Raw genomic sequence first — 13998 nt, forward strand, 5'->3', positions numbered from 1 at the left:
GGGATTTTAAGAAAATATCGGGAAGATCGCAGATCAATATAATGGAGTGTTTGGATATGTTCACTTTGTTTGTCAATAATATACCATTTAAAAGGCTTTGTTAATCCAAACAGATGACATTTCTCTACCTTGGAAACCATACGAATTGTATAATTTAAGAGGTAAGATTTGGATTTAAAATTGTTTGCATATAATGAATTAAAACTGCTTGACTAGAAATGACACAGTATAGCAGACAACCAACATAAATATGGGGCACTCGAATAGATATATGTCTCGATAATACTCAACAGAATTTGTTCGATAGATGGAACAATAACGTTTTAATTGTCTTCATTTATTTCTTTTTTAAATCATTGAATCAGGAAATGAAGGTTGACGTACGTACAATGTATGTTAACATTGCAAATTAATTAAAGTAATTACGTATGGTATAGTTTATAACCCTTAGCTCAGTGCTGGTATGTTTTGTTCGACACGGTTGACCGATACCTTTTGATAAATGCATTGAAATCATGAAACAAAGACACAGTGAGTTTAATATTTATATGAAAAACTACATAAACAAGCTCTGAAGCCAAAGGTTTAAACATAAACCCCGTTTTATGGCACATGGTAAACGCCAAAGACAAAGAACACAAAAACAAAAAATCACAAACAAGAATTATGAAACATGGAACAACAGCAAAAAACTCTACAAACAACACAGTGCATATATACTATATAAAAAATTAGGTGTGTTTATCAAGGATTGTTAGGTACCGCTTTGGAACGGTCAGTAAAATGCAAATTTACTGGGGGTTTAAATTCTATCCCCTAACCCCTAACCCTAACCCTTAAAACAAATGTCCTAGATTTTAACTTAAACTGATTTTAATCATAAATTCGATTTCCCCGGATTTCCCAGGCCAAGGCAAAAGCTGGTTTTCCAGGTACAGAGATTTTAAAACTACGGGCAATCTCATGAATTGCTATCTGCACTGAACTCTTAAGGGAAAATAAAGCTGTCATTTATCTTATAAATGTATAATAAATTATGTTTAAGTTTTAACAGTTTTGTTGTATCATCACAGACGCAGCTATATCTATATATAGAATACTGCTCTTTATATTATATTGATATGCACTGTAATCAATACTGAATGCCAGGATTGTAATGAGATCGATTTGCACAAGAAGCCTAGCGAGGTTGTTTATATCGAGTGAGTGCAAAACTATTGCAGTTCAATTGGGCCAGTTTTAATGATAAACCCTAAAAGGAGAAAAAATCGAATTGATTTCATTTAGATTAGCAATTTATCAGTTATACCATATAGTTTATGACGTATACAAACTAATCATGACAGCCAAAAATAGATTGATATTTATTATACACACGTTATGTTTAATATGTGTAGTATGCTGAGGCCTGAGTTACATTTAGGCCAGGATTAAAATAATGTTTTTTATGCCATTAAATGTTAACAGAATATTCGACAAAATGTTACTCTTTAAATGACCTTATTATAAGAATTGTAATTAAATCCTCGCTTTACAAACTGAAGTGAGAGCTATATAGGAATCACGCGCGTTGTCCCGTCCGTCCGCCCGTCCCTCCGTCCGTCCCGCCTTCATGTCCGGTCCATAACTTTGCAATTCATGATAAGACTGGGATAGAAATTCATTCATCGGCTTCTATCTAATCAAATATAAACATTTATTTAACCTTTAACATCGCTCGAATAGCATGATCTTGCTTTTTGTTGTCCCCGATGAGGACGTGTAAATCCATGTTTTGCTGCCTCGATTACCTGTATAACTCTCACCTTTTTATCACTCAACTTATTCAGTAAACCAACTCTATCGCGAAAATTGCGCGGCAGACGACATACGTCGGGGATTTCTCCCGTAGGCCATTTGTTATTACGTTATTTGAACAACAAACTTACGGATGCTGTTTCACGTTGTTCTGCGCTCATTTTTACGTTCTTACGTACTTAGGAACTATCTAATACAACGCAGTTACATTAAATCTAAATACATACGCAAAAATTATGAAGTATAAGAGTTGCACATACGTTAGTCCGTAAGTAAAACGGACCCTGGTACCTACCTTTATCGCCATGGAAGTGTTACTGAAGATAGTGATTATTAACATACATTGTTAATTTTGGAAATACCTTTGCAAAATTGACGTCGATAAGACGACAAAACACGGATTAATAATGTTCAAATTCACTGTCACTTATATAACTGGGCCAAACACTCTGCCCATGTCTTAGTATTGTGCCTATTAGCATTAGTTTAATATTTTAACTACATTAGATTAAATTGATTAAGGTATTGTTTACACACACATTTTTATGATTTATTTTATGAATTGCGCGAGTCGAGCAATATCATCCTATGTCAAAGTGGTATTCTGGGGATGTCATCAATTATGTGATAGCTCTTGTTAAATTAACGTTATGCCTCCATTCACAAATAATGAATTAGTGACTTGCCTTGAGTATATCTTGCAATAAATTTCAAGTATTGCGGGATATTCTTATGCAGCTAAAGGTCCTGCTTGTCTATTTAACATGGTATTTGTTACATTCAGGCTAAGGGATGGCTTCGTTTGAAGAAGACATGGAATCGCTGGTTGAACTGCGGGTCAGACACTGGAGACCAGCTATTGTCCAATGCATCCAGACACATCAGTTATGTACCAGACTAGCTTCTAAAGGGATTATAACGGATGGTAGGTCCTGGTGCCCCAATTGCTTGACACGTCACAGAATTAAGCTAAGATTCCTATTTCTTTTTGGTATATATGTTAATCATGATAAACTACTTGCTATTATGTAAAATAAAATAAAAGCATGTCATTTTCTAAATGTAATAAGGACTTAAACCTGTTCGGTTTCATATTTTTGTAGGATTTGTGTCTACATGAAATGTTTACAAATATTAGAGTACTAAGCTGGTTGTCTCATACTAGTGTTTAGGTTGTTATGTAGCATCGATATGGCCTATTTAGTATAAAGATATTGTAATCCCATCACATGATTTAAAGAAAATATTCGCTAATAATTGCATTCCTCATAATGCACAATTTCCATATTCATAATTACGGCATACTTGGTGAGGACCTAATTAAATATTTATGTTCATTAACTTGTTTAAAAGACAGGAGTTGAATAGAATCTGATCTGGATAAATGTAAAACAAGGGCCTCAAACTTTGGTATCAGTGATGGGTGGATTACAGCCAATGTATTTTTAAACCAAGAGAATATTGTTTCTTGTGACGTCACGTCATAACAAGTATCTTTGCGCGATGTTAAAATGACGTCATAAAACAAAATAGTGCGTCGTTAAAATGACATTCATTATGAAAACATGTGGCTTTACAGTGATCTAACCAGTAATGTATATACTAAAAGGGTTATGAGTACTTCGTTTTGATCCGGAATGCCGTATTAGACACTCGTGGATTTTTGCAGATTTTGATTTATCTCGGCATGCGCCTTGTAAAATCCGAATCTGCAAAAATCCACTCGATTCTAATACAACCTCCCGGATCAAAACGCAGTACTAATTACCCTTTTGTATATGGTATTACTTGTACTTAAAACTATATAATTATACTGTTCAAAGCATTTTATGATAATGATATACATATACAAATACTGAACATGCGAAAACACTACTGTTACTTATATATAATAATACTGTTATATGCATAAAATACAACTGTTTAATGTATATAATAATATTCTTTTATACAGATATATTGTTACATGCTTATACAAATCATGCATATTATAATACTGATATATGCATGTTTATATTATAATACTGATATATTCATATATTATCTTTGTTTAATACATATAATCAGCTGTAAACTTGAACCTTTTCAGTTGAAAAAAACCGGATATGTGACCTTTATCGGAATAAAACATGTCTTGATGCAAGTAACGAACTGTTAAACCTTGTGATCAGTAAAAAACAAGCACAAAAGTGGGCTCTTTTTTTGGAGGCACTCGATGACGAAGGTATTTTAAGATTTTTATTTCAGTTGTTACATATATATTAAACCAGAATTAAACGTTGGTGCATTAATTGATTTTATTAAACTGAAACATTTTATACTTTCTGTTTACTTTTTGTAAGAAACGTTTTACTAGTAAACAGATATATTCATATTTCCTTGCGATAGGTCTGGAATATGTGAAGTCACGTTTAATAGCGTCAGATATAGAGTTACCAGAAGAGAGAGAGCACGGAAAGACGATGCTTCAGTTTTTCGGCCCTGACCTAGAAAAGGAAATTAATGAGCCTCTTCAAATAGCAAGATTATTAAAAAATAAAAAGGTTATAACTGATGTTGACTTGCAAGAAATAACGAATTCGACTCTGCAACGGTCAACAAATCTTGCTGTGCATATTCTTTTAACAAGAATGCAATGCCATAAGAGGTATGAGCGTTTTCTTATTTGAATAAGCTAATAGATGGATAAACATAACTTGTATTTGATTGCTTGGAAAGCTTTACACATTTGGCTATGCTTAGTTCTTGAGCTCGAACGCGACGAAAGCCATAACACAGTAAGCTAATACAATGCAGAAGACTCTACTGAGAGCACATTGTATTATTAAACCTCCACACATCGGTTACTGCCGTACAATAACTACTGCCACCACGCATGTCATGTGGTGATAATCAACATCACGTAACGTCATTCAAAAAGATAAACGAAAACTCATTTAAAACACCTTTACTTTTTTAACTTTGAAAACAACGTATCTGGATGGAACATTAATAACTTATTGCATACAAACTTGTGACAAAAATTCGAAGTTTTTAAAAAAGGTTATTTACTTGAAATCCAGATATGTTCTTACTTGGTGATAAAGATCTTCTCTGCTTATCAAGTGAGATCACTACGTAGGAGTTTGTGCAAATTAATGCAGTGAGCGACCAGTCACTATCATTCATCGAACAGGCTGAAACACTGATATGCGTTAAAAATGTAGTTATGTAATGTATTATATTAACTTATTTAATTACATTTGAGTCTGCTTCCTGGGTTAAGGCCAATAAAAGTTATCATTTTGAGATGTCTTGCCCGGTGTCTGCTTAATTGAGAGTTTCAAATTTAAGACCAGCAGAGTGGTACTATGAGTTCCTGTGTTCACTCCGCGACGAAGGGTACCAACATCTTGCAAACAAATTGGAACCAGATTTCCTTAAAAATCCATCTGCGTATATGCCTAAGCTTGGTAAGATTTTATGCATTGAATTGAACAGACACAAGTAGTGTGGTATTCCAAGAATAACAAAGTTATGTCTTCTATGGTTCTAAGTTAAACAGTTTTATAGTCGCACCATCAAAATTCACATGTTTCTTTATACGTTGTTAAACTCAAACCTCTTAATTCAGGTCCCATTCAACCATCAAACAATGAGAAAGAGCACGTGCTTGAAGGTAATCTCAAGTATTTATCTTTTAGCAACAATACCAGTTCTATTCCGTTTAAGAATACTTATGCATGCATATATTTCTACTGATACTACTGCATAATTAACTTAATTTAAGTTTTGTTCATTTGTCTTGTTTTTGTTTATATTAGCAGAAGAACGAAAAACATAATTATAGAAAATAAATCTCTTCTGCATTTCTGAACACCAGTTATCTAAGTTTATCGTTCAGTAATTACATATGATAGTTCTGACATATATTTACCTTAAATACTTTAGATAAAATGAAGTTCGAACCAAGCAATGACCTTAACGCACAGGCCCCATCTACAAGCGAGACATTTGAATCGAAGTCGGAGTCTGAAGTGCAAGAACAAATACTTAAAAGGGGAACCAATAGTGGAAATCGAAATGATAGTAGGACGGATATTGAAAACTTAAAGGACCTGAATATTAAGCCGGTTGAGGAATTTACAGGTATTTAAAAGAGCCTGTGTGTATTATGTAGTGAACCGATATTTTTGCAATAAAATAATGAAGTTTACTTTACCTGGCTAATCGCTTTCTTTTTCAATATGACTTAGAAATGTATGAAAATTGTAGACTACCTAATGGTTACCCTGTGTTCATGGTAAGTTTCTGCATTTCATCAACCAGTGTTGTAAATGAACAGTCTCAATAAAACAGAGAATGTTTTTTCTAAAGTTTAAATTTGCGTAAAGTGCGTAAAAAAACATCTGTTGTAATGCGTTTTGCTTGGATTGCACTTGTGTGCACTTTTGTACGTCACTTACTTCATAATAATTATGATTTCAGACAAAACAAATGAATCCGACGCGGAAAGTGAAGAAGAAAATACGCTTGCTTCTGATTACGAAAGTTCAGATGCTGAGGAAGAAGAACGTATGCACTGAATATTAAATAAAATTGTATAAGTATAGACACATATACATTTAAAAGACCATGTTATTGCATTTCATTTTTAAAAAGTCAGATGAATGACTGGCTATTTTCCATTCTGTACTGTTTATCTTTTAGCAAAACCTCATTCATTAGAGTTCCGGGATTATCAAATAGAGCTTGCAGAGGAAGCTATAAAGGGAAAGAACACGATTATATGCTCTGAAACCGGAACCGGAAAAACTTGGGTTGCTCTACATATCGTTGCAAGCCATCTTGCAAAAGCTAGCAATTGTAAGCGTTTTTATGCTCAGTAGTTTTAGTAATTCAATTACTGAGACAAGCCCCGCAGTCAAAGGCTTATAATTCATAGTGTTTAGGCGCTGCTGCTGGTTTCCATTGTTCTTTAAATGCATAATTATAAAGGCGTTGTTCCTCTACAGTTTTTTTTTTCAATTTGTACATCAGCTAGCTACTATAAAAAAGATATATGCTAGAATTGTTGAATACTAGATTATACAAATGTTCATTTGACATATTCTAAGAAGACAATGACCTTATGTTTGAAAAACATATACTTTATTAAAGTTTTAAGGATACAAGTGTTCAATAGCACTATCCATCGGGTGACTGGAAAATAATACGTTATGCATTTAAATCGTTTGTATTTTCTTGTCTTTTTAAACACCGAAGAAGGTAGTGTTTATGGCCAGAACAGGCGTTCTAATCAAGCAACAGGCAAACAGGTTCAAACGCTATCTGCCACAATACCAGGTTTGTCTTTACGTGTTTGAGCGTTATTTGTACTTCCTATTTGTATTGTATTTTATACTAAGCCTGTGTACGCTAAACCACACAGTGACAAGCCTAACATTAATAAGGGTAAACAGGTTACAAAAGTATAATCGATAAATACATCCTTGTTTTGCTAAACACATAGCATTAGTTAATGAGACAAAATCGTTACATAATAGGAGAAGCAGTATTAACCATTAACCATAGTATATGCATTGAAACCTTGCAATTTATGTTTAAGTTTAATACATATACGCGTACAACATGTGCTTTTCTTCATTTTTAGACCAAGCTAATCACCGGTGAAGAAGAAGAGTCCCGAATGATTGACGCCTTTGTCCCCAACTATGACATCATGTGTTTCACACCGCAAATACTGCTGAACAATCTTGACAGTAAAAACATTGAAACCCTCAGCAAATTTTCGCTATTGGTTTTCGACGAGTGTCACCACACAAAGGGAGATGAGCCCTACGCAAGACTTGCTCGAAGGTATCTCATAGAAAAGGAAATTCAAACAACAAAAATGCCACAGGTAATACGCTTGAAAAAGTCACTTGTTCATTACAAGCCCGATAGTAATTAAATCAATACAAACACTGTTTAGAGGCATAAGGTAACAGCCAAAACTGACACTAAACGGAAAACGTAGGCATACAATCACCACATACACAAGTACAAACATCACAAACAGCATCAAACTAGCATACCGATAAGAGGTCGGATATCCGCCTGGAAATGATTAGTGACACTCGAATTTCGTAACCGCTAATAATCGAATCTGTCAATTTTACATTTTTTTATTTATACAGATGATTGGTCTAACAGCATCAGTCGGTATTGGTCCGGCGAGAACCGTCGAGGACGCTGTTGATTATATTCTGCACCTTTGTGCGAAGCTTGACACAACACTCTTATCAACTGTTGAACGGTGCAAGGAAAGCCTTCTGAAATGGACCAATATACCGAAAGAAGGTTAGTCCACCTCTGTTGATAATATAACATGTTAAACGTTGTCCTGCATTATATCATTATTGATAGCCGTGTAAGCCCTTACCGAATTCGCTTCCTTCATTTCTTTGAAATATGCCTAGAACAACATTAAAATTCAGATATATTCTGTGCTAAGTTTATTTGAACAAGTCATCATACCAATTCTTGTTAAAAGGTTCAACTAAATTAAAGGTATACATTTTGATTTGCAGAAGTTATGAAGATGGTTAAACGGGAACCTGACCCTGGTAAGGACATCATGTTTAATGCAATGGATGACACAGAATCTTTACTAGAAGGTGAGCTTACAATAGTTTTGTTTTATAGGTGATTCTGAATAGAAATATTGTTTGTAAATCAGTTCAATACATTTTTCATATGATGTCATGACAGTTTTAGTGTTCGAGCGTCAGACCTTAAAGGTAATTGATAATCAAATGGAATCGTATGTAGTGCTTCGATTACTATATAATATGTAGTTCATACATGACCATGTTTGCGTTCATGAGTATGATGACTATCAACTATGAATGGCATGATTTTGATACTTATTGCCTTTGTTCAACGACTTAAACTTACATTGTTAAGATTTTTTTGAAATCTTCAAATATTTAACTGACCTGCTTACATTATGTATTGACAAAATGTACTCAGCTGTACAGGACGGTGAACAAGATGGCTAGTACAAGGAAGGAATGGTTCAGTGGTCAATACAATGAATTTGCTTGTAAATTACTTTTGACAATTGTGTATCGACATTGATTATAAAACAAAAGCATTGTCGTCGGCGTGCCACTATCAGCGACGATAACATTCGATAAATGATACACCACTAGATGAAATTCATATCCATTTGGTTATCCTGGTCCTTTGGAATGTGTACATAGTTCCGCGTTAACCGTTTCATGGGATGTTGAATGCGTTGCATTTACAATTCATGCCGATGAACAATCTCATTCAAACCGAGACTGCTGTTTTAATAAACGGTATGCAGTTTGTGCTTCTCAAATATTTTCAGTAAAACCAAAGATATGATATCAATTACAGATATGGCGTTTTTACAGCCTGATCTTACTGATTTAATGATAGAGAAAAAGCCAGCAGAAAAAGAGTCGCAAGCTTACAACAAGTGGACTGTTGATATTGAAAGAGCGGCGCAACTAAACGTAACAGATCACGAAGCGGCTCGAGACATCAGCTCTTGTGCACGATATTTAAATGTACAGCAATGTTTTGTCATTTTTTAATGTTTTTCATAAACGTCACTCAAAAAGCAGTTTATGTTGTAAGTTAAATTAGTAGTTAAGTGTTTTTGATGTAACAACATGTATTTTGGTTATGAGCAATATTCTTCATGTATGCTTTGGTTTAGTTCGATATTTAGGCAAACTATTTCGTATACACGCGTTTGTTTTAGGTGTACAATTCCGCCCTAGAAGTCAACAACCTTTTACAACTGAAACACGTCATTAAGTACCTGGCAGATAAACATACCATCGAAAGTCAGGGGAGAGGAAAGCACACAGGTCAAGAAAAAAAAACTGTTTCAAAAGTTGTTGGGTAAGTGTAACAAAAATTTATATAGTAAATTTGTCAAACTAACTTTTGAAGGATTTAGAATGTGTATTTCTTAAAAAGTTAAAATTATGTACGGTCTAAACGTCATTTATATAAAGTAATTATGTTTGATAGATGTCCAAAAAAGTTTGTCTGCAAGCGCAAGGGAAAGAGACAATGAAAACCCGAATGTGAAAATAGTCAGCGGTCAATTGCGCCAGATGATTCGGGAAAAGGGAGATGACTCACGAGCAATTGTATTTGTGAAGGCACGGGCTACTTGCAGAGCACTGGCGGAGTATATCGATAATGATCTGCGAGAAATTGGTGTCCGAGCACATCCGCTATATGGCCAACAAACTCGCGGACTAGACGAAGGTAATAACTAAATAAAACAGTTTGTCTGTTTTCAAACAAAATTCGATGCGTTGTGACGGCATTAATGATGGCGTTGGTGTTTTCGTCGTCGAGCTCGTGCAAACACCTGAAACTAATTCCTTTTTTAAAACGCGCACAATATTCACATGAATATTTAAACACCTGGTACCAGTGTCATTAAGTCAAAGCTTGTTATTGTGACTCAAGAAACTTCCGGGTATTTAACCTTAATGAAATGACCATTTGCAACCGCTTTCGGTACTTTTGTTGAAATAATGTCGGAATGTTAGTTTAAACATATTTATTTTACAACGATTGTGAAACAAGTTATTACAACATTATATTAATCACTCTCGTTGGCACGATTTTACGCGAGAGTGTGGTCTTGTGTTGTGGGGGAATGTTTATGATTGTTTTTGTAATTTTATTGTTTATTACTAGCGAATAACGTTTATATTTTGTTGTATTAAAGAAGGACAAAATACTAGGTCAGAACATTTATTGAAATTTTCATGGATGTGTACTCGGTCTGTTTTGTCTGTGCATTGGTTGTATCTCGTTCAGTGTCTGTTAGGCCTTAGCCTGGTACCATGTTAATACTATGTTATATAGTTGCCTACCTGTCTTGTTCCAGAACCTTTCATTGTTGTATTACTACAGCATTCATTCATCCTAGTTTATGAAACAATTAACCCTCGCACTATTGGCATTGTTATAAATCCTACAGGTATGACTGAGATCGTTCAGACTGAGACTGTTGAGAAGTTCAGGGAAGGACATTACAAGGTGATGGTTTGCACCTCTGTCGGAACAGAGGGCATAGACGTCCCTGATTGCAACATCGTGGTCAACTATAACTACTCCGGGGATGAAATAACAAAGATACAAATGAAAGGTAAACAGATGACTCGTATCGGTATAACTAAATTCGAACAATCTTCGATGGCTATTCTTTCGAACAGTCTCTCGTTCAGGATCTAGACAAGCAGAACAAGGTATATGCATTTTGTGTTATACGAATAATTGCTATAAATAACACGCACAAGGCTGTTTTATAATTCACAGTAATAATATATTATTTTAAATTAATTCTAAGGTCGAAGCAGAAAACAAGACGCCACTCATGTTCTTGTAGGAAGCGAAAAACAAGTGGAGCAGGAAATGGTGAACGCGTACAAAGCAAATCTTATGTATAAGGCGATGGATGAATTTAAGCGGCTTAACCCCAAACACATTCGGTATAAAATTGCTATTTACCAGAAGGAGGAGATGCAAAAACATAGATATAAGATGGAATACGAAAAGGCTAAGAAAAGCAAAATGTCGGAAGATGATCTAGAAATACTTTGCAGGAGATGCAACACAAAAGCCTGTCAAGTCTCTGACATTCGAAAGCTTGGTAATGGTTATCTTGTCTTGGACAAGAGCTTTGCTAAAAGAATCAGCACGAAACCGCACAAAAGCCCCAAAAAGTACAACGGAATTGAAAAGAAATCAAAAATGTTCTGCAAGAAATGCCCGTTGGACTGGGGCATAGTTGCAGAAAGGGATGGCATCGACCTTTGGATTTTAAAAATAAAATGCTTCAAGTTTCGGAACCTGCGTTCTGCCGATGTTTCAGCTTACAAACATTGGATAGAAGTTCCATATGATGTCCCTGAGATGACCCTTGAAGACATTCCAAAATTCTTTGGAACTGTAGACGAAATAGCCTGAACTGTTTTTATTCAAATGGAATTCGATCAGCGTTTCTTCGACATAAGTACATACAATTAGAGATAACAACGCTTTATTTATATATCTCAATATGTGGACTTGGTATAATACAAATGTATATGACCTGATTATTAACTTTGTATTGTTATTATCTAAAGATCAGCAGTTTGAATGCCCTTATTTTGCATGTTTGCTTTATGTTTTAGACGTAGATCAGTATTTTAGTGCAAACTATCAGTATTGTTTTGAAATTATATTTATTAAGTTTAATCAAAGAAACGGATTTTAATACGAATAAGTGTATAATTTGAAATATTTTATATTTAACTTATTTGTCCGAAGGATTAAATACAGCCCAAATGGTAATCCTTTAATTGAGTATAAACAAGGTGAGGAAAATAACATGTTTGTAGAACTATATTATTTAAAAGATGCTCCTTTTGCTGCGCTTTCTGATTGGAGGTATACCGTACGTTAAGTTAGGCAAAAGGGCTAAATTATTTTGTACGATGTTAATTTAACAGCAACACATATATTCATAAAATATTTTGACAGGTTTTATGTAGTTTAAATTTTCCAATGTGACAAAGGATGTATTTAAATTTGATTGAATGTTCTTTTTTCAAATCAGATTGGGTATTGTTCATAATACAATAGAAGACACATGGACAAGCTCAGTAACCAAACAATCACTTGGTTATTAAAGAGTCATGCCTGTGATGTACATTCTGTATATATTTTATTTTAAACCATATTTTAATTGTTGCTGACATGCATTGTGTATTTTGGCTTAATGTCGCAATGTACAACACTTCCAATATTGCTTTGTATCTGTGAGACTGTTAATGTTAGAAGGGATTTATAAAAAAAAATGTATTCAGATTTTTGACCTGTGTGAATATGTTGTTTGTGAAGAAATGTTGATATATACAGTTAAATATAAGTTAAACAAATTATCATTTAGGATATAAACTTTATTGAAACACGATATTTCAAAATGTTAATAGATAAAGAAAATATATCTCACCTCAAAGAAAATGACGCTTTTCGATTTTTTGAAGCCGGTAACATAATCAAGGTACATATTACCCGATTAAATTTAAATACCCCCATAAATTGTCCGGCACTCCAAATTCATAACGATATTAAAGGTAGTTAAAAAATAAGCGATTTTTAACGAATCACTTAAGTACTGCCGCGTCAAGCTACGCAGAAGAAGAAGAAGAAGAAGACGAAGAAGAAGAAAAAGAAGAAGAAGAAGATATACTGATTATTTGTTGGAATTAAAGTAAAAAAGCACGGTAGAAAATTTCAATTGAATATTCAATGCATAACTTTACAAAAAGAAACAAGTAAAACATTATGTGATTACATGACAATATAATATGGAAGCCCGAGCAATAAATAATTCATATTTTATACTATAAAAATGTTCAGAAAATCAATCTGTATATGAAAGGCGAAAGAAATACTTTTGGCTTGTATATTAATGAGGCTCCAGGAGGGGGTAAAGAGGCCCTCAGAGTAATTGAGGAGGTTCGAGGAGCGGGTCATTAGACACTCGGAGTGATTGAGGAGGAAGCCAGGAGGCTGTCTAAGTGGTCGAGGAGCGCCTCATTTTTTTAAAATTTCACAAATGTATACGTCATCAAAATCTTAAATCGCGTAGCACACAGTGAGATCACGTCATGGTGAGTATGTAATGTTGTTCATCATGGTTTCTGCAGTTAGTAGGCATCCTGATTACTTAAACGACTGATTTTAAGGAATGTAATAAGTATGTTATTAACTAGTATAAGCATATTTTTAAGTATATTGATATTATATAAGTAAGTATTAAATAAGCCTGTTTATACATAAAAGCGCAATAACTGCAATGGGATTCCCAACTATGCACTACGCTTTTAAATTGACACGCCCTAGCAGTCCTCAAAAATGATTCATTTTCAAAATGGTGGATTAATAAAGGTAAAGAAGGGCTCAATAGAGCGCATTGTTCCTGTTGATGCATACCTGGCTTTAATAAACTAAAATGAACTACATCAAACGTGAAGCGTGTGGAAAACTTTTGTTTCCAATTGTCACACTAACGCCTTTCACGAAACATGGATTTAAGAACCCTAGACCTATCATTGACCCATATATTTAATTTTTAATACGTCAGTTAGGAAGACTAAGATTTTCTTAATTAATCATTGGAGCAGCCCTAGT

General features: G+C 34.2%; 1 protein-coding gene across 1 annotated transcript; it reads left to right on the forward strand.

The window, feature by feature from the left end:
* LOC128211696 (antiviral innate immune response receptor RIG-I-like) lies at positions 1 to 12792 on the forward strand. Its single transcript, XM_052916716.1, has 17 exons — positions 1 to 161; positions 2582 to 2722; positions 3887 to 4021; positions 4186 to 4444; positions 5131 to 5249; positions 5411 to 5455; positions 5728 to 5925; positions 6265 to 6351; positions 6487 to 6642; positions 7067 to 7122; positions 7430 to 7678; positions 7956 to 8118; positions 8349 to 8435; positions 9184 to 9339; positions 9829 to 10071; positions 10799 to 10966; positions 11168 to 12792. Exons 2-17 carry the CDS (start codon positions 2590 to 2592, stop codon positions 11785 to 11787), a joined length of 2874 nt encoding a protein of 957 aa, XP_052772676.1. The 5' UTR covers positions 1 to 161; positions 2582 to 2589; the 3' UTR covers positions 11788 to 12792.
* The last annotated feature ends 1206 nt before the right edge of the window (positions 12793 to 13998 follow it).

Source organism: Mya arenaria, chromosome 12 (genome assembly GCF_026914265.1).
Source record: "Mya arenaria isolate MELC-2E11 chromosome 12, ASM2691426v1".
Lineage (NCBI taxonomy): Eukaryota > Metazoa > Mollusca > Bivalvia > Myida > Myidae > Mya > Mya arenaria.